The sequence below is a fragment of the Tenrec ecaudatus genome, chromosome 11 (genome assembly GCF_050624435.1).
Source record: "Tenrec ecaudatus isolate mTenEca1 chromosome 11, mTenEca1.hap1, whole genome shotgun sequence".
NCBI lineage: Eukaryota > Metazoa > Chordata > Mammalia > Afrosoricida > Tenrecidae > Tenrec > Tenrec ecaudatus.
In genome coordinates this window covers 16819599-16846618 of record NC_134540.1, presented here as the reverse complement: position 1 = coordinate 16846618, position 27020 = coordinate 16819599, and the positions used below count along the sequence as shown (strand labels likewise).

The 27020-nt window shown below is 38.8% G+C and overlaps 1 protein-coding gene and 1 long non-coding RNA gene across 15 annotated transcripts in view; one reads left to right on the top strand and one right to left on the bottom strand.

Moving 5' to 3' along the window:
• The window catches only part of POSTN (periostin), a 38635-nt gene extending 35293 nt beyond the window's left edge, over positions 1 to 3342 (bottom strand). For 4 of the 14 annotated variants that reach the window (XM_075562903.1, XM_075562905.1, XM_075562909.1 and 1 more), the window contains exons 1-2: positions 3132 to 3341; positions 1757 to 1855 (exon numbers count right to left, since the gene is read on the bottom strand). In XM_075562903.1, the coding sequence (XP_075419018.1) occupies positions 1757 to 1855; positions 3132 to 3250 (218 nt within the window). In that variant the 5' untranslated portion in view covers positions 3251 to 3341. Of the gene's footprint in view, positions 1 to 1756; positions 1856 to 3131 lie in introns of all 14 variants that reach the window. The other 10 variants (XM_075562906.1, XM_075562913.1, XM_075562914.1 and 7 more) reach the window with 5 other exon arrangements.
• On the top strand, positions 1643 to 25853 carry LOC142461216 (uncharacterized). The gene is made up of 6 exons (XR_012786858.1): positions 1643 to 1745; positions 8913 to 8987; positions 9071 to 9140; positions 17355 to 17441; positions 22281 to 22407; positions 25699 to 25853. It is a non-coding gene; the product is annotated as an uncharacterized LOC142461216 (long non-coding RNA).
• The last annotated feature ends 1167 nt before the right edge of the window (positions 25854 to 27020 follow it).

Sequence of the window (27020 nt, the reverse complement as noted above, 5' to 3'; positions counted from 1 at the left end):
CTAACTTCCAGACAGAACGCAATAAAAAAAATTTCCCCTCGAAATATTTTAGAGAGCAGGTCTTTCTTATCTAGTTAGTCTGCAATTCAAACTTTGCCTCATGCTCTCCACAAATCTAACGAACAAATGGAAAGAACTCAAAGCTTTGAAGTTGCCAACTGGGGCCTGGCCTGAAGCATGGGCTGGCTCATTGTAGCCACTGACTAAAACTGTAATTGTGTGAATGACTCATGGGTCTAGTAGTTTACAGGAAGAAAGTCCAAGTCAAAAGATAATTTTAAGACTTTTACACCAGTACCTTCTGCTAAAGAGTAAAAAGAATCTATGAGCCTACCCACAGATGCCAGGATAAACAAAACACGCTCTAACCAGATAGTGGAAGAGCTTTCGTTTGTTGAGAAAAATCCAGTTTTGATACCTGATCCAACATAGATAATCCTAGAAAACAGTATGTTGGGTGAAACCACACAAGCACAAAAGCACAAAAATGTTATAATCCCATTGCTCCTATCTAGAAATGCTCAGCTCACTGCCATTGAATCTATTCAGATGCACCGTGTCCACACAGGACACAGGAGAACTGTCCCTGGGGGGTTGGGAGACTCAGTCTCTTCTGGAGCAGACAAGCTCATCTTTCTTCCACAGAGGGGCCAGTGGGCACTGTGGACCCTGTGGGTAGTAGCTTAGCGCATAGTCCACACCATCATCCAGGGTCCTTGAGAAATATAATAGGCAAATGCATAGACGTAAAGGTTTAGCAGGGTTGAGAAGGAGGAGCAGCTTCAGAGGCATTGCCAGAGGGGTGCTGGATTTTCCATCTAAGCATCACTAGACTATTTGGAAATGGATAGTGGAAAGGAACAGTTATACACGAGAGTGATCTCTCTGCTTTGGATGTAAGTAGCCCAGCAGATCTCCTCCTAGGCCACTATTTAGATTGGGTCTTTTCCAGGTTAGTCTTGAAAGCCACCTAATGAGATTGACAGGCATGTGACTGAGAGAACCGTCCACCAACCACAGAGACATGTTTAAACACGGTTTGTTTGGAATAAACACATACACCTGTGAACTGGACCCTCGTAGCAAGATTTCTCGGCTTACCCTCATGTACCATTATCATTCCTTCAGGCATCGATATATTAAACATAGGCGTAGCCTTCCACTATGACTGCTCCGAGGGCCTGGGGAACTGCTGGCTAAAGGCTGGGCCGCTGGATAAGTCCTTTCTAGTCCTTTCTGCTTTGATGGCAGCTCTGAAGCCAACAGAAACCATTGGGATAATTTCCAGATGGCCAGGGGTAAATATCAACGTTGAACCCCAAAATGGATTATTTCAGATCATTTTCCCCCGCATCTACTTTATTTATAAGGAAACGAGGACACTGAGGCACAAGGGTTGCTTGGCTTGCCCGAGATCAGAGAGGGCAAGCAAGACCCAAAGAGTTAACTGATAAAGGAGAGGCCGTCTTCTGGCTGTTTGTCAGCTCATATTCCCATGTGATTTGCTCCCTTTGGCCCGAGGAACACATGCATTCAGGGGGGAATTTGAGTTGCGTGACTAACAGCCAGCAGATGCCGGCAGAATGTCTTTCCTCATGTGTGTGATCCTTTCTTTTTTTAAAAAAAGGGGGGGGGGCAGGGAGGCTCACAATTTTGAAGAATATTCTCAGGAAGAAAGCCGTGTCTTCACGTGAAAAGACACATAAGTGATCGTGTTACCTTGAAACTGGCACATGATAACAAAGGTGAGACTTACGCTTTCTTTCCACAGATGGCACCTTGATACCAGTTCTTACAGGTGCTGAAGTACTTCTTTTTGGTGCCTAAAATCTGCTGAAGGGCACAGACATTTGGGCTGGAGGGAGAGACAAAGAAAGAGAGTTAATGTCCTAAGGATGAGGAGTTGTCTTTCATAGCTCATGTGGGATGGTTAAAAAAAAAGAAAGAAAGAAGCATGTGGATTTGATTTTCAAAAATGTGATTGTAGCCTGTTTCTTGGTCCCATTCTGCTGATTCATCGGAAAAGCTAATCCTTGGAAGAGAGAGAAAGAGAAAAAAGTTAACTTCCCTGGGAATAAAATACCATTGGGACAAAAGTTAGCTTAATGGGAATATCCAAGCTGTATTAAATTTAACCCGATCCTGTGCTTATTATATCTAATAGCGGATTAGGTATTGACGCTGTGTTTTAAAGAAAACATCTGCTCATTTTGAGAGGGAGAGTGGCTTTCAGTTTCCCTGGGACAACGAGAAGTCGGAGAGGCAATGACATAAATTGTTCACATGCACAAAGACATACACAGATTCTGTAATTGGTAAATAGTCTCAGAAGCAAGGGATCCCTGGTGACGGCTAAAATGAACTTGTGAGCAATATGTCTGCCATTAGCAAAATTAAAATTTTGAATGTGAGTAATAGAATGATCTCTGGTACAGCTTAATGTATTTTTCTCTTGACAAGAGATGGGAGCCTGCCTTACCCTCACTGCAGAGCAAGGGAGATCTTTGTATACTGTGAAACTCCCTCAGAGACAGGGAAGAGTGTCAAGTCCATTAAAATAATGATTTAAAAATGCTAAGCTGCAGTTGGCTGGCTTCTACAACATATGAATTGCCTTTTGGGAACTCTATGGGGTGCAGAATTTAAAATGATTTAGATCAAATGCTTTGGAGAACTAGTTAAAGGATTCATTGCTAAACTCTAATATACAATTTAAATGAAGTAAACAGGAAGTTTGCTTTCACGATCCATAAGATGTTTGCAAACTGTTCACATAAGCATAGCCTGTAATCACTAATAATATAATTTTGATACTTCCAGACATTTCAGATTTCTGGAAGAAAATAGCCAACACAAATAACAGTCACAAAACAATGCCTTGTTATATTTTGCTATTTTAAAACCATGTGAGATTTCATAAAAATGCAAGAGTAACAAAATACTTTGACAGTGATTCTGAAAGTTAAAATACACTTTGTCATAGAATGTTCATCTTCTCTTCATTGTCTTGTAATGCATTGTTTTAAATTTTTACTTATTCCTTTGTAAGAACTTTAAAATAAGGAGTTCTGAGGCATTTTAGAGATAATCATACATAGGACAAGGTAAGAGAAAAATTAATTTTGACTTACCCCTGATCCCGGCCCCTGATCCGACTATGAGCCAAGATTTTGTCATAATGACCGTTGGCATCTGCAGGGTTAATCACAAACAGCAAGAGGAGGGAAAATATGGGTAAGAAAGGAATCATTTTTTCAGTCCCTCCGTTGCACTCAGTCCACGAAGAGAACTGACAGTGGGCTTTGGAGACCTGAGTTTATATACATGTCAGAGCTGTGGGAGGGAGCTCTGTATCAACCTGGGAATCTGAACGCTCTCCAAGAAACATCAGCAACTCATAGCTGCCCCGCTCCGTCTGCTGGGGCTAGTTACATTTACTCAACTTAGCGCGCCCCTTTTTTCTTCTCAATATGAATAAACATTTTTATCATATGAATACGTGATTTGTTGAATGTTCACATTCCAGTTTTATTCATTGAAAATGTAGGGTTTCTTATTCATTGATAATGTAGGGTTTCTTTTACAAAACTTGAATGTGAAGTGTTTAAAACAATCCTCAGCAGTCACATTTGCAGTGTACTGGGGATAGAGCTAAGATTAATGACGTTTGGCAAGTTGCCCTAACTCTTGAATTGAAACAGAAAGCAGACATATGTTTCATTTCTTTATTTTTACATTACATATATCGCACGGTGCTGAAAAATCTCTGGGAAGGGCATCTGCTGAGAAGTGCAGGCAAAGCAGTGCTTTTTGGAAACAACTATTACTAATCCAAATGTAAGAGGTTAATTAAGCACACATTCAAACGCAGGGGTATGATCCTTTTTTCCAAGAATAATTCAAGTCTCTGAACATTAAACTAGACCACCTGTAGCCAAGGAAATGGCCACTCTCACTGGTCCTAGTTATATATTCAGCAGCTTTGGATAAAATTAATCTGAATGGTAGAAATCATCAACTAGCACTGTCACTTTAAATAAGCAAGTTATTCAAATCTCCTTGAATGATCACATTATAAACTATCCTAGAGTAAAACCCAAATTCATTATTTTTGAGTCAATGCTGACTCAGCAAGCCTGGTAGGATAGAATTTTCAAAGGTCATAAATCTTTATGGAAGCAGACTGCCACACTTTTTCTTCCAGCGGTTGTGGATGGTGGATTCAAATCACACACCAAATGTTTCATGCAACCCAAATGACATCTAGTTGTGAACTAATGGTGCATCGCTAGAATGGCATAACGTGGCGCTTTTTTTCTGATGATATGTAAAATATTTGCATGAACTTTGCATATTGTTGAAGTGAAAGGGCTTTCAGGGCGGGACTGGACGGGAAGAAAGCCTCACAGAGCCAGGAGTCTTGAGATTTGTGAGCTGTGAGATTTTGCCTAGATCATTAAAATAAGTCTCCAAGTTACTCTGAATTTATTAAAAGAACTTATGATGAAGAAATAAGGAATTCTGAAATTTCTTTTAGTGCCCCTCCCCTTTAAATGTGAACACCTTGATATTAAAATGTAGGAAGTGAATGGACCTTGTGAAGGGATTGCTGGAGAGAATATCGCATAGTGGAAGAGTGACTGGCATATTCTCCCCCTGAGCCTGGTGGGAGAAGACCTGTCACTTATAGCTCTCTGGATGAAAGAAGCCCAACTCCATCTGTATTTCCCTGTTTGTCTTATTTCACCATTTAATATTATTTTTATGTCACTGAAAATGCCGATGTTGTGCAAAAATTAAAAGAAACAGTTTGATGGCAGTAAAACATAGCTAATAGTATCGAAGCTATTTTATAAATATCAAATAGAATATCAAAGCAACCAAGCCAATTGCTGCCAAGCAGATTTCAACAGCCGGTGTGAATGAAAGGCAGCATTGCTTTCTGTTGTATATAGGAGCATTCTGAGTCTGAAACAAGAATAACGAGAAATATAAGATAGACGACTTATCCTTAAAAAATCATTATAGGATTTCTAAACCACTGAACAATAAATCAAACTCAAAATAGAGACTTTTTTCAACATTACCACCATATATAATTGTTACAACCCCCTTTTCACTTGTAATTAGCTGGGACTAGTTACAAGTATGTCTCAAATGCTGAAATCTATGAACTCCAATGGGTTTGATGGAAGGCAGAGGGACACTTGTCTAAGACGCAGAGCCAGCTGCTCCTTTCCATTTCCCGTGGCTGGGAGTGTCACGGGGGCAGAGCCCCAGGTTCTTTCACTGTGGGATACTCTTGGTGAATTGAACCTGGATTTGAACGGACCTTTGTGTTTGCAACTGGAAAATAAGCCATTAAACTACCAGGTCTCCTTGAGATAGAGACAGACTTAGATATGTTATTACAAGAGTGAAAAAAGTATCTCTTGAATTCACCACCAAATGATTCTATTTAGACTCAGTTATGAGCATTGGGTTAAAGGCAGAATCAAGCATTTCCTGACATGCTACGACTTTGTCCCGGATGCCTACAATAAATTGAAATAGTATTGATTCAGGTAAAGCATTTTTTTAACCCAGTTGTTTCTGGTGAACATCTTTTTGTGCCGGCTCAAGCACTGGGTGTCATTCATCCCCACGCCATTAGTGATCTAAGCAAATAGAGAGTTGAATGTAATGTACAGCATAGACAAACTTCTATCTATATTCGAGATACTTTTAAAATCTCCTGTCTGGCAGACCTTGCGCGTTTATTTTTAGTCAAAGGCATTTTGCGTGCTCACACAAAAGTGAAGAGTTCTTAAACTTTCATGTCAAATTTCAACTATGATGACCTCTGAAGTTTATCCTCCCTGCTTGGGAATCTAGGTCTAAGCTCCACGGAAGGCAACCCCTGCTAGTCCTCAACACAGATTGACTCTTAGGTTCAGTCATGCCACCCAGGAACAATGCTGAACATATGGGCCAGGCTGTGCACAGAACCTACCTGTACATTTAAAGGTTGGAAAACTTTCCAGGGGAGGAGAAACTTTGGGGTAACCATAACAAAATGTCATCCGTGATTTCCACCGAGGACCTGATGACAAGGACTTCAATCTTCATCCAACTGCTAGACATCGGTGAGTTGTGGGGCCGATTCATCGCAAGGAAAAGAGCCGAGGGAAGCGCAGAAGTGGGACGTCATGTGCTGAATAATGGATGAAAGTTCAGGCAACTGTGGTAGCCAGTATCCTGGTCTCAGGGAGGTTCATTGAACTTTGACTTGCACTTGACAGATGTGGGTAGAGTGAGGAATGGAGAGGGTTCCAGAAAATGGGAAGAAAATATACATCTTAAGAGGGACACAATTTTCTCCTTTCGAGGGACTTACCAAAGGTCGCTCTCTTTCCTCTTGGCCCCTCCCCTCTCCACACAGAAGCCTATTCTTCTGCTTCATGAAAGCATCCTGGCCCTGGCTTGGCACACAATCCGCTGATCCCCAGCTGCCTGAAGGAAGATTAAAGCCTAGTAATTAAGTCTGACTTTCAGGGTTGCTGTGTCTGACCCGAAGAAGTGCGTCAGTCATGAAAAAGAACTGGTTTATTGCCAAGGAAGGGAAAAATGATGTGCCCGAAAGACAGAGACTTTTGTTTCTAGAAATCAGGCTGGTAATTTACTGGCAGTTCACGAATTACCCAGTGGATCTGTAAAGAGCGTTGTAGCCTCTGGAAACATGAAGTCATTGCAGAATTATGCTAGTGTCACCAGTTTGTAACCAACCTTAAACTTGCTCCACACAGTGTAGCACTGGATGGGGGACAGGGATTCAATAAACCTGCAGAGGCTAAGCCAAAAGCAGTTTGGAAAAATGAGACTTTCCTAGGTTTTGAAGCATCACAGGGGTTCTTTCCATCATGGTCTCTGAACCCCACGTGGTCTTGAAAGCCTCTTCTTTTTTCACACATGGACTTGAAAGCCTCTTCTGAGGGTCATTGTGTTTCCTCACTGCCCTGTTTGTGAAACAGGAGTCACTGGGTGGCACAATCAGCTACGAACCAGAAAGCTGCAACCCACCAGAGGTGCCTCATAAGTAAGGACTGGCAATCACAACAGCTAGAAGCCTAGGGATCCAAGTTCCACTCTGACACACCTGGGGTTTCCATCAGTCCGAATCAGCCTGATGGCAATGAGTTTGGTCCATTAATCCAATGTGGGTGATAGAGCTGACTGACAAAGTGTGCACGTGTCCTCAAGACCACACTTCCTTGAAGACAGCATTCTCCTGTGCCGCTCCATCGTTCTTGAGTCCATTGTTGCAGCCACTGCGCAATCCACCTTGAGTCTTCCTCTTGTGTTCACTGCCCCTCTAGTTCAGCAAACACGCGGTTTTTCACTCACTTCCCTGGGGTCAATGCTGACTCCAAGCGACGCTGTAGAGCAGAAAAGAGCTATCCCTGTTAGTGCCCGAGACGGTAGGAGCCCTGGCGATGTGGCCGTCAGTTTCTTTGAGAGAACGACAAGGTTTTCTTACAATCATTACGTTGTGCTGAATTAAGTCAAACGTGTAAAAGATTCAAATTAAACAAGACTTAAATTTTGTGATTTCCTGAACACTCTTTGAAAAACGCAGACAACATATAATTCCATAGCCAAGGCAGATTTAAAGATACCGGGCAACATGTAAGCTCCTACCTTGGTGCCGGAGGCATTAGCAAAGGCACAGAAGGTGCCCACAGTCTGTCTCCTGGTTTCTTACCAACAGATTTTCTCTAGCCAACTTCATAGTTCTTTCAGGCATACACTGACCCAACATCTCTAAGATAAAGAAATAATATTCTGAGAAACCATGAGGACCGTCTCCAAAGCAAGCATTAAATGATATCACTTTAGGGCTGGTTCATTTAGATGGGAAATCTATGATAAGAGTGGTTTTTCCTGCCATTTTCCCTGTATACATTTCTACTTTTAATTCCTTTACTAGCCTATCACGTGCATCTTTCACTCTCACCTCCACAGTGCAACCGAAAATACTCACTGCCATGGGTCGATTCCCATGCACAGTGCCCTGATAGGACAGGGTAGAGCTGCCCTGGTGGGTGTCAGAGTTACTTTCCGGGGGTCCTAGGCTGCCTCTTTCTCTTGAGGAGTCTGGTGGTTTAAAACTGCTGGTTTGGGGTTAGCAGCCAAACATGTAACCACTACCAGGCTCTCCCTTAATGTAAGTCATGTGTCACTTGTACCCTTGATTTGGGTACTTTTGAAATGTAAAGCTAGGCACTTATTAGCAGTGTTTCTTACTTTCAGAATTTACTTGTCTTCCTCTGGAGACATCTAGTGGAGAACTTGCAGTATGGACTCATCCAGAGAACACATTCAACATCACATAATTTTAAGAAAACATTTTACTTCTCTCAAATGAACCGACAATGAAGCAGTGACTGACAACTTCCATTGATGAGCTGCTCACCCAGAGAGGCCTAGTGTTGGTGTTGAGGAAGTGGTGACTGCTAACTCCAAGGTGGGGGGTTGAAATCCTCCCATGCAGTTAAGGTGACCAGACGTAAGCGGGACAGTCCCGCTTTTGAACAATTTGTCCCGCGTTCCACGGCGTTTTAAAGAAGTCCCGATTTTTGAAAAGAATGCACGACAAGCTAGGGGACGGCGGGAGAACGGGAAGTGACTATATGGTTTTCGGCTGCCATGTGGCTATTTCGCCAGGATATGAGTTTTATATTATTTTTGTTAATTTTATAATGTTAAACTTTAATAGTAACAAATAATTGTTGAGAATCTATTATCTAGAACTACTTATCAAAGTTGGCATTGTTTATCAATTGTTAGAATTCAACTACCATTGTTTGGACTTAATGAACAATGGCATTTTTTGGCATTGGCAACGACGAAAACATTTTGTAACTGTCTTTCAGATGATACACATCCTACTGCGTGCTAGTGCAAGTTAAACAAATGATGCCAATAAATCAGCTATTCAGATAATTTAGGTAAGCAATTTGTTTATTTATTTCATAAATACATAAATTTTCTTAAATTTAGCAGATGTATTCGTATTATTTATATTTTATAGTGGCTGCAAGCACCGGTCTTGAAAGTGACACAACTTATGTTATGGCAAATTCAGAGAAAAAATAATACAGGTCAGTATTGTTATTATTTAGAAAGAAATATAGGATTAAAATTAAAATAATTTTAAATATATAGCTACTTTATAACAATCAAATTAATTTAATTTATACATTAACAATAAAATGTGTTCATATAATTATGTACCTACTTGCTGTGTTTTTAAGCAATATGTATACAATAATTTATAATATAATTTTTTATATTTTTAATATAATGAATAAGAAAAGAGGATGCAAATTCAATGATGATCTAAGAAGTGAATTTCCTTTTATTAAAAAAACCAAAAGCGATTACATGGCAAAATGTGAGAAATGTAATGGTGAATTTTCTATTTCACACGGCGGGAGGAATGACATTTCAAAGCACTTGGAAACACAGAAACATGAAATATATTTAAATATTGCTACATTTTCCTCCGAAATATAGGAACTTTTTTCCTGAAAACTGCTTAGGGAGACGAAGAAAATAAATTAGCATTAGCAGAAGGACTTATGTTTTTTCATGCTACTAATCAAAATCATTCCTTCAGCTCTATGGACTGTACATCACAAGTTGTCAAAAAGTTAATCAACAAAAAATTTGCCTGTGCTAGAACAAAATCCGAGGCAATTGTGTGTAATGTGCTTTCCCCATTTGCATTTTCAGAATTAGCAAAAACCTAGAAAAATATATATCCATATATTCTGATGCATCTAATAATAAGGATATAAAGTTATTTCCAACTATTATTAGAATTTTTGATTCAGAAACTAAAATAAAAATTAGAATTTTTTATTTCATTGCTGTGCCTGGCGAAACTTCTGAGATAATTTTCAGTTACATTATTAATATTTTGGAAAAAACAATTTAAAACATAAAATGATTGCATATTGTGTAAACAACATGAACTCAAATTTTGGAGGAAAAGCGAGAAGAGGTACAAATAATATTTTTTATAAATTTAATAAACCTTAATCAAAACAACAAATGTGAACAAAAATCTAATCAGATCATCAGAGAAGCTGATGAAAACCTAAGAGCTATGTCTGATGCTATGAAGTGGAACAACATTAGAATTATTGGCTTACTGGAGGGAGACACAACAAAGAAGACATCTGCAACAATAGTGAGAGAATTCTTGGAGGAAAACTTCACCAGCTTAATGAATGAAAACCAGGCAACCATTCAGGAGGCTGAAAGAACACCAGCTAGACTGAATCCCAAGAAGAAGTCACCAAGGCACAGTAGTGAAACTACCCAACTTTGAGGAAAAGGAGAACATCATGAGAGCAGTTAGGGAAAAACAAGCAACTACATGTAAAGGTTCCCAAATAAGAATATGCTAAGACACATCAGCATAAACTATGAAGAGGAGAGAGTGGAGTAACATATCCAAAAATTGAAGGAAAGCAAGGCAAACCCAAGAATACCCTACCCAGCCAAATTATTGATCAAGATAGATGGAGAAGTAAGAGTCTTCCCAGACAAGGAAAAACTCAAAGAATACGTTAGATGAAACCCAGCCCTACAAAAGATCCTTGCTGACCCAGTATAGGCAGAAGAACAACACTCACAAAGCATAAATAAGAGACCACCACATAGAACAACCTTATCCAGAGAACAACAAAGAGAAAACAGACCCCAAGAAAGCATTGGCTTAAGGATGGAAAGAAGTCCAAAATGATACACAGACACACACGAACAACACACTAATGAGAAAGGAAAGTAGGAAAACACCCAACACAAAAGGTATAAGATGACATCACAGAGTCTGCAGATGGAGATAATAGCCCTGAATATCAATGGCCTGAACTCAGGCATTAAAAGACTGAGATTAGCAGACTGCCTTAGAAAACACAACCCATTAATCTGTTGCCAACAGGAGACACATCTCAAGGCTACAGACAAAAATAGGCTGAGAATCAAAGGCTGGAGAAGTCATACCAAGCAAACAGCAATTCAAAAAAGCAGGGGTTGCAACCCTAATCTCGGTTAAAATTGACCTCAAAGTGCAAACCATAAGAAGAGATAAGGAGGGACACTATATGATGATCAAGGGAATGGTAATCAAAGAACCACTAAGCATTGTAAATATTTATTCCCTGAATGAGAGACCCGCTGAATACATCAAACAAACACTCCAAAAGTTGAACAAAGAAATTACAGCCTCAACTATTATAGTGGTGACTTCAATACACCACTCTCTGCGAAAGATTGATCACAGGGAAAGAAACGGAACTAGGAGGCTAGAGATCTAATCACCACAATTAGACAATTTGACCTGATAGATATCTACAGAGCTTTTCATCCAAACCAAAAAATTCACATTCTTTTCAAGCCTTCATGATGCATATTTGAAGATAGAACACATACTGGGACATAAGGCGATTCTACATAAATTTAAGCATATTGAAATCATACAGACCTCTCTCTCTGACCACTGTGCCATAAGGCTAGAAATAAACAAAAGGAAGACAATGTGAACAAGAGCCAACAATTGGAGGATGAATAACTCTCTGCTGCAAAAGGAGTGTGTACTGGTGCAGATCAGAGATGATATTAGGAATTTTCTAGAAACCAACGAGAATGAGCACACAAGATACCAAAACTTATGGAACTCAGCAAAGGCAGTGGTCAGAGGAAGTTTGATAGCAATACATGCACACCTGGGAAAGGAAGAGAGACTCATGATTGATATGTTGGCACAATATTTACAACAACTAGAGCAGAGTCAGTTTGACAATCCTACTAATAGCAAAAGAAAAGAAATTATAAAAATCAGGGCTGAGATTCAGGAGAGGGAAAATAAGAAAACTATGGAAAAATTAATACTACTAAAAGTTGGTTTGTTGAAAGGATAACCAGAATCAACAGACCACTGGCAAATAAAACCAAAGAAAAGAGAGAACAAATTTCAATAGCAACAATAAGGAATGAAAGAGGGGACATTACAACAGACCCTAATGAAATGAAAAGGATAGTTACATAGTAATATGAAGGATTGTACTCCAATGAATTCAACAATTTGGAAGACATGGACAAATTCTTGGAAAACCAATCCCTCCCTAGACTATCTTCGATGGATGTCAAGAATCTCAACAGATCCATAGCAATAGAAGAAATAGACAAGGTTATCAAGGGATTACCAACAAAAAATCTCCTCGACAAGATGGTGTCACTGGATAATTCTACTAAGCACTTAGGGAAGAACTAACACCAATTCTATACAAACCCTTCCAGAACATAGCAAAAGATGGCAAATTTCCTGAACTCTTTCTATGAAGCTAGTATAACTTTGATATGAAAACTGGGCAAGGATCCCACAAGAATCGAGAACTACAGACCATTATCCCTAATGAACATTGATGCAAAAAAAACCCTTAACAAAATACTAGCCAACAGAATACAAAAGTATATAAAACAAATAATTTGCCATGACCAAGTGGGATTCATACCAGGGATGCAGGGATGGTTCAACATATGAAAGACCATTAGTATCATTCACCACATTGACATGAAAAACTATAAGAACCACATGATAATATCGATAGATGCAGAAAAAGCATTTGACAACATCCAACACCAATTCTTGTTTAAGACACTTGAGAAAATAGGAATGGAAGGAAAGTTCCTCAAGACAATACAAGCTATATATGAAAAACCAACAGCCAACGTGGTAGTCAATGGAGAAAAGACTAACACAATCCCACTGAAAAAGGTGATCAGACAAGGATGCCCTTTGTCCCCACTCTTATTTAATATCGTGCTGGAAGTTTTAGCTAACAGCATACATCAAAGAAGAGACATCAAAGATATTCGTCTGGGGATGGAAGAGGTGAAACTATCGTTATTTGCAGATGATATGATTTTATATATGGAAAATCCAAAAAGTTCCACAAGGAGAGTACTGGAAGCTATAGAAGATTGTGGCAGAGTGGCAGGATACAAGATCAACAAGCAGAAGTCCATCGGACTGATATAAACATTGGATAAGACCAGAGAAGAAGAGATCAAAAAGGCGGTACCCTTCACAATAGCCAAATACAAATTGAAATATTGAGGGATTCACCTGACTAAAAGAACAAAAGATCTATATGGGGAAAACTACAGAACACTCTTACAAGAAACCAAGAGCGACCTCAACAAATGGAAGACTATCCGATGCTCATGGATTGGAATACTCAATATAGTCAAGATGTCAGTTCTGCCAAAGGCACAATATAAGTTTAATGTAATCCCGATACAATTACCCTCATCTTTCTTCAAAGAAATGGAAAAACTGATTACCAACTTCATATGGAGAGGGAAGAAGCCCAGAATTAGCAGAGAATTCCTCAAGAAGAAGGACACCGTGGGAGGGCTTGCTTTACCTGACTTTAGCACATACTATGCAGCCACAGTTGACAAAACCGCATGGTAGTGGTACAATGACAGATACTCAGATCAATAGAAAAGAACTGAAACCCAGAAATAAAATCATCAGCATACAGACAGCTGATCTTTGATAAGGGCCCCAAAAATATCAAATGTGAAGCAGATGCCCTCTTTAACAAGTGGTGGTGGAAAAAATGTACATTTACCTGCAGGAAAATGAAGCAAGACCCTTATCTCCCCCAATGCACAAGAGTAAACTCAAGGTGGATCACAGACCTTGGATTTAAACCCAAACTATTAGGACCATCAGTGAGGGAATTGGGACCAACTTGAGAACTTTGCCACAGGGAATGCATAGACTATCAGAAATAGGGAAGGACACAAACACAGAGTCACAAATTGACAAATGGGATATACTGAAGATAAAACACCTGTGTACATTGAAAGAATTCACTAAGAGTAATAAGAGAGTCCACTGACTGGGAAATCTCTTTATTAATGACACATCAAAGGCCTTATTGCTAAAATCTACAACACTCTGCTACCTTTCAAAAAAAAAACAAAACTGATTACCCACTTGAGAGGTGGACAAAGGACCTGAACAGAAGTTTCACAGGGGCAGAAATCCGAATGGCCAACAAACATATAAGAAAATGTTTCCGATCTTTAGCAATAGAGAAATGTGAATTAAAACAATAATGAGGTACCACCTAACTCCCTCAAAGGTAGTCCAATTCAAAAAATCAGAAAGCAACAAGTGTTGGAGGGGCTGTGGGAAGACAGGACTCTCATCCATTGCAGTGGACTTGTAAGTATGTATGACCACTATGGAAATTGATCTCGCGATATCTAAAACAGATGGAAATTGAGTTACCATACAACCCAGAAATCCCCGAACTGGGCATATACTCAGAAGTGGCAAGAAACAAACCAAGGCCAGACATCTGTGCTCCAATGTTCATTGCCGCACAGTTCACAATTGCAAGGAGTTGGAAGCAACCCAAATTTCCATCAACTGACGAATGGAAAAGGTTAAATCTTGGACATCAGCAAAAATCACAATAGAGAACAAATGGTTAGAAATATTTAATCATTTCATCATTTTGTTCCATACAATAATGCACTAAAAATTGTAGAATATGCACTGTCCTTACCAGGAACTAATGCTACTACTAAATGCATTTTTTCTTCGGTAAATAAAGTGTGGACATCAGAAAAATCACAATTAATTGTTGAGACTTTGAAAGCAATTTTATGTGTGAAATATAATTTAACAAATTCTTGTGAAAATTTTCATGACCTTTTAAGCAAAACAGCAATCCACTAAAAAAGTTCACTCAAATGAGAAATATGCCAAAGAATAAAATACTACACATAATTTTAATGTATTATATTTGTATATTGTACTTATGTTGAAATTTAAAAATATATATTACAATACTATTTTGTGTTCTATGAAAATTTTTGTTGTTCTATATAGACCAAATTTTTAATCAAGAACACTCCCCCCTGCATCCCCCATTAATGGTGTCCCACTATACCATTGTTAAAATCTGGTCACCTTACTCATACTCCGCAGGAGGACGTTGAGGGTATCACCTCACCGGAGCCCTAATGGCGTAGTGGGGCATGATCTGAGCTCCTAATGGCAAAGCTTGCCTCAGAACCCTGTCTGTTTGCCATTAGTTGGAACTGAATCAGTGGAAATAGGTTTGGTTTTCGGATGAGATCCTCAATATTTTTTTATTAAAATGATATCACATGAGAAATTAATATGCACATTGCTTAAATGTTTTACACATATCTCAAAATGACAAAGAGTGAAAGATTAATAATTTTTACTTATACAAAACCATTCAAAGCAGCCTTGGCTAGATCATAATATGCGATGCAATATATGAATAAAATGTGAAAATATATAGGTTTGCTTTTTAATATAGATGACAGAAAACAAAATTGCTTCACTTTTTATACTAGATTGTACTTTGTTTTGTTTTATGCTGACCTGTGACTGAATTTTTCCATATCAAGTGAACTATTTCAAATAATTGTCTGGGCAGTCAGATTTCACCCATTAATTCCTTTTTACATTCAGTTATCTTTCAGCCCCCCCTTCTACCCCCATTGACATATTGATATTCGCCGTTCTTCTTCATCATTTGTATTGGAATGAATCTATTTCAGACACTGTTAAGTACTTAGATAGGCATACATAACCTCCACCCATAAGTAAGTATATAACAACCCATACATCATATAACAATCCATGTAACAATCCATACATCAAGCACACTTGTACATCTGTTGTCATCATCATTTTCAAAACATTTTCTTTCAACTTGAGCCCTTGGTATCAGCTCCTCTTTTCTTCCCTCCCTCCCTCCCACCTTTAGGAACCCTTGAAAATGATATCATTATTGCTATTTTCATATCTTACAATGTTCACTGTCTCCCCTCACCCCTGTTTCTGTTATTTGTCCCCCTTGGGGAGGGTTATACCTTGACCCTTGCGATTGGTTCCCGGTTTCTCTCCCACTTTTCCCTTCCCCTCATCGTATCACTGCTCCCGCTACTGTTTCTGGGGGTTATCTGTCCTGGATTCCGTGTGTGGAGAGCGCTTATCTGTACCAATGTACATACTCCATTCTAGCCGGATTTGTCCTCCTACTGAACTTATTTTCATGTTGATGCTGGAAGTTTTGTCACCAGTGTTTCAAATACCACCAGGGCCACCTATGATGTACATGTTTCTCCAGTGCTTCTAAACTAAGACAAGATCTGGTTGATGTAGGTCTGGAAGTTGGCCATTGTTAGCCTTACAGATTACAACAGAATACTATCAGACATGGTGCTGGAATATGAACCCTCTGGTTTCAAAGGCTCAAGAAATATTCAGTGACTGTAACAACAGACTCAAGCATACCAATCATAATGAAGATGGCTCATGACCAGGAAGAGTTTTGTTGTATCATATGTGGGACTGTCGTGAGTTCAAGCCAACCCCACTATTATCAATATTCATAATGTTAGTCTAAACCCTGATGGGATGAATAAAGGCTGCATTGAAAGATCCCTGTAGTTATCCATCCCTAAGAGTAGTAGAGTTTCAACATACCACCTAGTGCACCTGGTCCGTTAAAGAATGGGCTGAATGATGATAAATCTAATTAATAATCTATTTATCATTCCCTTGGAGGCATGTGCCTCTGAAGCATAAATGTACTAAGGTCTCATGCTTAGATATAAATATACTAATATCTTATGCTTAGACTATTTTCTATCTGTGACATCTCCTCTTTGCAATTTTTTTCTATATTCAATATACCCTCAAAGGTTCTTCATTTTCTACTTTCACTATTAGTATTATATTATGCATTCCCTCTCTCTCTCTCTCTCTCTCTCTCTCTCTCTCTCTCTCTCTCTCTCTCTCTCTTTGCATTTTAGTAGTTTCTTATGCTTCTTAGGGAAAACTACAAACAAAGTGGAGTTATCCATCACTGCCAAGTTGATTCCAGTTCAGGGCAACCTCATGCATGTAAGATCAGAGCTGCGCATCATAGTTTTCAACGGCAATGTTTTGGGGGAACAAATGTCCAGACCTTTCTTCCTAGGAACTTCTGGATGGGATCACTCTTCCCAACATTTGGTTAGTGGGAAAGCATGTTCACCTTTTTCATGTCCAGAGACTCCAAAATCGAGTGACAGCACGTCGCTTCTTCAACCACGATCTTCAGCTATCCTCAAAGGCACTGAAAAACATTTGCTCTAAAATAAAGTTTCTCCACTTCTCGAGACATTAATCTTATTCATTTAGTTCACAATTGCAATATTTTTAACATTAGTGATTTCTTCTTCCTCCCAATATACAATAGTCCTACCCAGATATGCCTCTCTAATACATCCAATGCCTCCCTCATTCAAATGGACTTGAAAACCAGGACACCACCCATTCTCTAAAGGTAGGCACCTGTAGAAGGCTTTCTTTTACTACTATGTTCCCAGGTGGAAATCAGTCTTGACATGCTGTGTTCAATCCTGTGGGAGGAAAAAGATGATAAAGACCTGCTCGTCTCTTACTGGGCTCAATAGAGGGAAATTTCTGGGCTCTAAGGGATGTCTTTGTACTTAGCAAAAACTTATTATGTATGATGGTTAGTCTTATGTGTCAGTTAAGTGAGACATCTTAAAGGATTTGCTCATACACTTATAACAAACCAAGAAACCTATTGCCATCAACTCATAGTCACTCATAGTAAGGGGGTAGAACTGCCCCTGGGTTTCCAAAATTACTGTATGGATGCTAAGCAATAGTATTTAATTGTATTTAATCAAATACTGATCTAGGACTTGCTTTGGAAGGATTTTGTAGTGATGTTTAATATCTACATTAAGCTCACTGTAATAAAAAAGAATTAACCTTCATCATGTGTGTGGATCTTATTGACTTGATTTCATTAAAAGCAAAACCTGAGATTTTCTGTAGGAAAAGAAACCCTGCCTAAGTCTTCATCCTGATAATATTGAGTGTACCAGTCCTCATGATTGTATAGTTGTGGGAAACAGAAAGATTTCTCCCAAGTAGCCTCTCTCAAACATATGCCAAACTCAAGACGCTGCTTGCTACGCATGGTAAATGTAGGTCAGCCATTATTCTCCTTAAGGGTATCTAGAGCAACCAGACTGTACAGTCTGACTCACCCTAAGTAGGGCCCACTCCCTTCTGATATTGTTCCTTTGAAGGAGAGCCCAAAGGCAAGCCCGGGACCACTAAAGGATGACTAAGGTCATTGAGTCTAGGGCCCACCCATCTTGCCACATATGTACCCCTAACCCCTCCCTTTGCTTTTGCATGTACACCCCTAGGACATTCCCCTCCTATTGCTTGTATTGCCTGTTACAACCCATGACGTCGATTGTTATCTATAATCAGAAAGCTTTTATGCCCCCCAAGATATATAAGCCTTGGTTAGTAATAAATCCTCCTCCTGCACTCTCTGCCTGCACTGTGCATAGGCCTCGCTGGTGAGATCATGGCCATCCAGGAAGTGAACATGCTACCATGAAATGTGTCTGACTTCTTTATTTTGTTCTCTCTCCCATCTCTCTATGACTTTACTATAATCTTTACATATCTTAAACATACAATTGTGCCTATCAAATCTGTAATTAGTTGTGGGGTGCTGGCTACCCCCACATATAAGAGCATCCCTGGTGGTGTAGTGGTCACACTTTGGACTGCTTAACTCAAAGTTGGCAGTTCAAAACCACCAGTGAGAGGCTCCATGAGGGAATGGGCTTTATACTTCTGTCAAAAGTCAGTCTTGGAAACTCACAAAGGCAGTTCTACCCTGTTTAAAGGGTCACTGTGAATCAGTATGGACTCCATGGCGGTGTTTGTTTTTATCACTGTATGAGCTTATCCTTTAAAATAACTATTTCTATATTTACAGAACTACACATATTTATAGATAAAGGTCTCCTCTAAGGTTTTCTGGAGAATCCTTTCCAGTATGTAATGAACAACAAAAAAGAAGCTGATCTAATTTACAGAAATCTTTGGAAAACAAAACAAAACAAAATATTCAAATAGATAAAGATTCTTTCCATGTTTTATATTCTGTACAAAATAGAGGAAAAAATTAATTAATGGCATAGTTCATGGAACTTTGGTCTTTAAAAGAGAAAAAGACCTTTGAGTCTCTGAATCTGTTTTAACTTTCAAACACACACATACACACAGAGGTCCTTTTTTACATTTATAAAAATATTTTGAATTAAAGTAAAATAAACTCTTAAGAATGAAGAAATTGGTTAACATAATAACAACAAGAATGGTTCAAACCAGTAGCATTGCTAGGGTTAGTGTCCCCATGTGCTCACTTGTGGTGTCCAAACAAATCTCCCTCCCTGTGAGCACGGACAGTCAAATACCCTACGTGGTGGGCAGCGGGGCCTGGTCCCACCTCTTCCCCTCTCCATTTGGCCAAGCCCAAACCATCTTCTCCAGCCAATGGTGTAGCCTTTGATCGCTCAACCTCATTATGATTGGTAATGAATTAACACACTGAGTGTGGGCTGAGGGGTAGGGAGGTGGTGGTGACAAGTGACCCCACTGGTTGAAGGATGATGTCAACTTCATCCATTGTGATGCCATTGTTTTGGCAGCGTCTTCCCCCGGGGCAAAGGTTCTCCTACAAATGGATCCTTGGGCCACACTGGTCCCACTCCTCTTTGGTCAGTGTTAGGGAGTCCAGTTCATGCCCCCTGAACTCTCTAGTGATGTCATTGGCTTAAGCTGACTCTATCACTCTTTGCAATTCACCCACAAAGTCATATATGATAGGAAATCCATTATTTTGTGTTGAGGTTGACAATATATGTTTAACTAGAAATTCCCTTTAACCATGAAAAACTGGTGGATGTAGTTGGCTCCTACACATAGGGACTTTGTGTAAGACAGAAGGAAACAGTGTTCAGTCATGCGCCAATCTTAATTAACTCTAGTTATGTTTGAGCACACAGTTGCAGCCATTGTGTCAATCCATTTCCTCAAGGGTTTGTCTTTTCTCCACTGACTCTCTACCTTATCCAGAATGAAGTCATTTTACAAACACTTGTCTCTCCTGATAATGGGTCCATACCATGTGAGATGAAGTTTTGCCATTCTGGATGCTAAGGACCATTCTGGTATAGTTCCTCCAAGACTGATATACTTGTTCTTCTGGAAGCCCATGAGACTTTCAATATTCTTTGCCAATGATTCAAAGGCATTGGTTCTTCTTTGTTTTTGCGTGTTAATTTCCCAGTGTTTGGATGCATCTGAGACCATTGAAAACACCATGGCATGGGTCATGTACAGCCTGGCCCTAGAAGTAACATCCTTCATCTTGGACACTCTAAAGAGGATTTTTATAGCATATTTACCAAATAAATTAAGTCATTTGATCTCTCAATTTCTTGATTCAATGATGAGCATTGATTATGGATCTAAGCAAAATGAAATCCTTGACAATTTCAGTCTTTATTCATTTATCATAATTTTGTTTATTGGTCTGTGAGAATTTTATTTCTAAAATTGAAGTGCAAACCTTCCTGAAAGCCAACCCTTCAAAACTGGATTTTCTATTTTTTTTCCTGATCTGTTCTTGATCTAGTCTCTAGTGGGGGTAGGGTGGGAGTGAGGAGGGGAGGGGCGGATTGCTGGTACTAGAAACACTGGTAGCACAGCTCCAGCATCACAGCGACACACAAGTCACTACAGTACAACAAATGGACAGATTAGGGGATTATCACCTTAGGAAAAACAAAAATCAATATTTAGTGTCTCTAGAGATACACAAATAATGAGTGTGAGAGTGAGAGATAGAGAGCATGAGAGAGATTTATTTTTAAAACTGACTAATGCAATTGTGTAGGCCTGACAGTAAAAATCCTCAGGTCTGTCTACAAAGCAGAGGTTTTTTCAGGCCTATGTACCAACCTCCATAGTTCAGGTGATGGGAAAGAGATAATTGTTCTGTCAAAACTTGTATTTATAGTCTAGAGGCAGAATACCCTATTGAGAATCCTTACCACCCCCATGTTTTCCCCTCTTATTTAAGACTTTGAGATGCTTGTTTGATTGATTACATTACATCATATTATTGAAGGCATTCAGCTTTCCTTATGCTGACTAATTTAATCACTTGTAATTACTCTAGGGAAGCACACATAACTACTCCAACAGTTAACTATGGTTTTATTTGTCTAAAAACTGTGAACCACAGCTTCATAAAGTCGACACATAAAAATTAATGATTACAATTCAGAAAACAACTATGAGCAACCAGGATTGAGAGTTACTGGTTCAGGTGATTCTGACACAAAAGTAATTGGTTGGATTTCACTGTTACATTTTAGTTATTCAGACAAATAACTTCAGTTTTCAATTAATTTGGTATGTATGTAAATGTGTTTTAATTAGACAAACCACTTAAAACTGAAGATGAGGGTTGTGTTTTTTCAGAAGTGTAGTTCAAAATAAGACAAGTAGATTAGGTGATCCTTAGAAGCACCTTTGATTTATTACCATTACATAACTGAAGGACGGAAGGGTCAGAGGGATGATGTCTCAGTCTATCCACAAGTAGTGATGCAAATTATCAAATTAAAGCAAGGAGAATAGGGAAAGGCTGAGTAGAAAAAGTCTTTTCTTAGGAACCAGAATAGATTATTTTTAACTTACCTTTCAAATTCTTCATCCTCCTAATGTCCTCCAAACGATCAATCATGTCTATGCATGGAAACATTTTTTTAAAGGATTTCCTTTATTAAGATAAAGCTTACAAGAGATGGAGGAATACGATTTTAAGCAGTTCTCGGCTACCTTTTCTGAAAGGCATGGATGAGTTTATGTCCTTTCTGTTTGGGAACAGCCGGTGCCTGTGAAAGGAGCCCAGCGTGAGCAGTGGTAAGCGTTGGGTGGACGAATGGCAAGATCAGCAGTTTCAAACCCTTAGCTGCTCCCCAGGAGAAAGACAAAGTTTTCTATTTTCATGAAGAGTTCCAGTCTTGGAAGCACATGGGAAATTCTGTCCTGCCTATATGAATCATCATCTATTCAATGGCAGCGAATTGGGTTTTGGGTGCTTGTGGAAAATTAAGGCAAACCCTATGCAAATTTATGAATTCGATGCCATTTTAAACCTTTGGCAAGGATTATTTTCTCTCCAGTTCTTTCATCCTGCTTTTTAAATGTATTATTAGATTATGTTCCTATGAAAAAATAACAGTCCTTATATGAGTTCCTGACTTTCCAGGTTGACTGCAAGGGAAATCATGATGTAATCTCATTACTAGGCTGCATTAAGTTGAAGTTCAGGTTTCTGCTCATGATCTCTGGAGACCTTACCTATGTGCCAACGTGGCCTATCACCCTGTGTCAAGGTAAGCATTGTGACTTCCACTGGGGATCACGTCTCCATAGCAATACAATGCTCTTGGTTACAAAAAGGCTCATTTGCTAAACTGCTATTTTTATTTTATACAAAAGAAATAAAATTATATATATATCATTAAAGCCCTCAATTTAAAGTAAGTTTCAGGGAGAGGATTAAGGCAGTGGGCACATATCTCTTTTTAGCAACTTTCTTACACTACGTGCAGGTTCCTGAGTTCAGGAGTGTCAGAAGAATGACCAGAAGAATGGGAACTATTGCCTGGGCACGTTTTAGATCCACATGTTCTCCCATTCTCATAACAGAAACAATAATTGCTAATAAAAGAAGTACACTGAGTCATTTCTCTATCCTACCCCATCCCCCAACAAAAGGCATTTACAGCTATAAACCCAATACCACTACCCACAAGGGGCCCTGGTTGTAGAGCAGTTAGCTGTTGGCCTGCTAACCACAGAGTTGGCAGTTTGAAACCACCAGCCACGCGGAGGGAGAGAGATGGGGTTTTGCAATTCTGTAAAGAGTTACAGTCTCAGAAACCCAGAGGGGCAGGATTTCCCTGCCCCATTAGGTCACTATGAATTTCCATTGACTTGATGGCAGTGAGTGAGTAAATGTGAGCCCTACCAACAATACTCTATTCAGTAGAATTCAAGATGATTTTCAGTTCTTTTTTAAATCCTGAGAATAAAACCAAAACCCCAAATCACTGCCATTGAGTCAACTCTGACTCCTGGTGACCCTATAGAATCTATTACCCCAAATGGTATATAGTCTGAGTATTATGCCTGGAGTAAATGGAATTCATTTCTCCTCTCTAATTTATCATTGATTGCATTGATTTAGAAATCAACAGTATTTAAGTGGATAGTCTTAGATCTACTCTACTTTGATGTTTCTCTTCTCAATTCTATAGCAACCCACGCAGAGAAGTGCTTGCACTGATGTCCCTAAGTGAGTTTTGTTTGTAGTTGTGAGTGTGCGTGCACATGCAAATTTGTTTTTTAATAAGGTTGGACCTATGTTATACCAAATTTAGAGAAAGAACTCAAATGCGTTCTTTCTCTTCTTATGTTTTAGGATAATTTAAAAAGCATTGAAGTGATATAACTTTTGTAGGTTGACTAGAATTCCCCTGTGGGTCCTCCTGGATCTAATGTACAATCGCAGGGTAAATTTGCTACAAAACTTCTTGGTTTCCTTAAAGAAGATGAGCCTGGTTAAGGTTTCCATCCCTATGGGGGCCTGTTATAGCCTTTTGGTTAGTAGCTGAAGGAAACAATCATTTATACCATCCAGGAACTACATATGTATAAAACAATGCTTATTTTTAAAAGTATATAACAGGAGCTAATATGTTCTTATTATCATTAATTTTTTTTAATTATGTAACTTCAGTTGATATTTTTCACTTTTGACCCAAAGCTAACATATTAGAAATTTTTGTCTATTTTCTATGTGGAACTTCAGATGAAAGAGGTACTCACATAAAAATAAAACATATTCTTTAATCCATTACAATCATAACTATTTTAAATATACACTTAATTTAAGTCTCTTTTTGTGACTTACAATGTGAAGATTCTCTCTAAATCCTGCATGCACTGTTTAAGAGAAATGCAAACTCAATTATCTGCCTACAAAGTGGACTGTATATACATATGATCTATGTCAGACTTACATTATTGTGATAGAGTATATTGTGATAGACTGAAGAAAAGTTAGGCATTCTTCCCATCTATGTTTTTGCATTTAGGTACCATGGAGATGGTTCTAACTCAGAGTGGGCCTAGGCACAATCGAATGAAGCCCTGGCTAGGACTGTGCCATCCACATCCTCTTTGCTATGTTTATGCCCTTGTTGCAGCCACTGTGTCAATCCATTGTCTCTATTTTGCTGACCCTCTACTTTAGTAAGCATGCTGTCTTTCTTCAGGGGCAGTTCCTCCTGAGTGAACATCCAGAGTACATAAGATCAAGTTTAGCCATCCTCAAGTCTAAGGAATATTCTGCCTGTAGAATAAGGAATTACCTACAGTCTCATTTAATCTGCCTATTCAATCTAAGTTTAATGTTGTTACTTGTTTTTTTGTAAACAAACAGAAGTAAACATGGTGTAAATAGGGCCTGGTTATTGAGGCTATTTCTATTATCGATTCACTCTGTGAGTTGCTTCATGCTAGAGATATGAATTGTGGAGTCAGACCAGCCAATCACTAAGCAGGCAAATGTTTGGATCCCAACCCTTAGCAGGCAAGCTGCCATCTGACCAGTAATATGCATGAGCACAAATAAGACAAGCAGAAACCACATGCCTTAGCTCACTGCAAATTATAAACCAATAGGTTGGGGTACACCACTAAGCTAATTGATATTATTGAGTCTTGAAATACAAAAGAAACTTTATGTATCCTGGATCCAGGACATATAAACCCCTCAGGACCAATTTTGAGAGTAGCCAAACCAGCAGGGGAAGGGGAAGGTGAGGGGGAAAAGGGGGATCTGATCACACTGTTTTACATACAAGGCCCTCCAAGGGGTGAAGGGAGACATGGTCAGTGTAAGACATGAAAAAATAATAATAATTTAGAAATTATTAAGGGTGCATGAGGGAGGGAGGGAAAAATGAGGAGCTGATACCAAGGGCTCAAGTAAAAAGGAAATGTTTTGAAAAGGATAATGGCAACAAATGTACAAATGTGCTTGACAAATGGATGGAAGGATTGTGATAAGAGCTGTATGAGTCCCCAATAAAATGATTAAAATAATAATAATAAAAATTTTAAAAATCCAAAATTTATGACTGAGTTGGATTTTTTCAGTGATATAATAAGTTATTGTTTCAATGCTTTGGACAACACCAGGAGAAACATGATCCACACAATTGTAAAATGTTCTAGTTATTAATTTTTAAATTCCTATTATCTCTGAGGATATTACTCTTTTATGTATTCTTATCTTTTATTTTTATAGTTAAAATATTACTTGGTCAAATCTCAATTGAAATTAGAGTGTCTCAGATACATTTTCAAAGGGCCAGGTAAGCATAGAGTCATTCAACTCTGTTCTTGATTGGAGTTCCCAATTCCTCCTCTACTCAGGAGCAGAAGTTTGGCATGTTGAAAAATCGTTCCAGGACTCCTGGTCTCTCCTGTATAACAATCCCCTTGTAGATATGAATTGCTTCTGAAAGTGTGAGATGTTGGAATAAATAGAAGTAGATTGCTATCGCAATGGCTTGTGCTAGACAATGACAACTGTTGTTATTCCTCTTCTTCAGGTGAAACGAACATTTTAATAGGAGGGAAGTCCAACTTCTGAGAATCAGTGGTCCCGATGCACGAGAAGATGAGGGCTAATAGCAGAACACAGTAGACAAAAATCCTGTGCCATGCTTCTTCTCTCAAACTGTCAATAGCCACTTCTGTTTCATAGATTACATTTAAAATACCTTGCATAGTTTGCGGTAAGAATAAAATATTCATTTTGAAGTAATAAATCATGTAGTGCATTTTTCATATGAGGAATATTGAAAATATGGTACTTTGAAAGCCCCAACCTAAAAGACAGCACTAGAAGACGTTGTTCTAAGTTCAAATTCAGACAATTAGCCTTTGTACAACATCACGGCATAGCATGACTTGACTTTACAGTTTGTCACTGTTGCTTGCTTTTTAGCACACAGAACTAATTTTGGCTTATGAGGTTTTTGAGTTTTATTTGCTTCTGTTGTATACATCACTGATATCGGATGATAGAGATCATTTTTCGGAATATACAGAGGTTACTTTTGTTGATGACATCCATCAACTGAACACAGCTTGGAAGCCCAGAAAAGACAGAACAGGAGGCAGAGGTTATTAAAACTATTCAGCTTTTATTAGTTAAGAATTCAATAATTCCAATATATTATGAATGAAAAAGACACTAAAATGATCCACATACTCCAGTTTTCATTGCTTTAAATCACTTCTGGAACTAATTTCAGGGTGAGATTTTTAAAACTTCCATGATGCTGCTATATGCTCAGGTTGTCAAGAGGCTAAAAGCAAAGAAGAATGTTTGCGTTGTCTGTTTGTGTTTATAAAATGCATGCCTGACAGGTTTTTCCATGTGAGAGGAATTTAGTCATCATGGTCATCAGAAATTGTCAATGTACTTGGACGCAACCATCTGGCCAATTACCTGGAAGAGATCTCTATTTGTGTCCATTCCAAAAAAGATGATCCTAAGGCATGTGTATTGTATCAAACAATATTATTAATGTCACATGCAAGTAAAATGTCATTGAAGATCATGAAATAAGATTTGCAGAACAGCCAGAGATTCAAAACAAATTTAGAAGCGGCCACGGAAGGAAGGGTGTTATGGCTGATGGCAGAGAGACCTTGGCGGAAAGTAGAGACTCTGAGAAAGATGTTTAGTTGTGCTGCATTCACCATGCAAAGACATTGACCGTGTGAAGAATTCTAGAACACTTGAATTGGGCTCGCGTAGAACTTGTACACAGACTGAGGGGCAGTCATTTGACCAGAACAAGGAGGCGCCCAGTGGTTTAAAATCAGGAAAGGTGTGTGTAGAGGTACTGCTTTCCCTTCCATC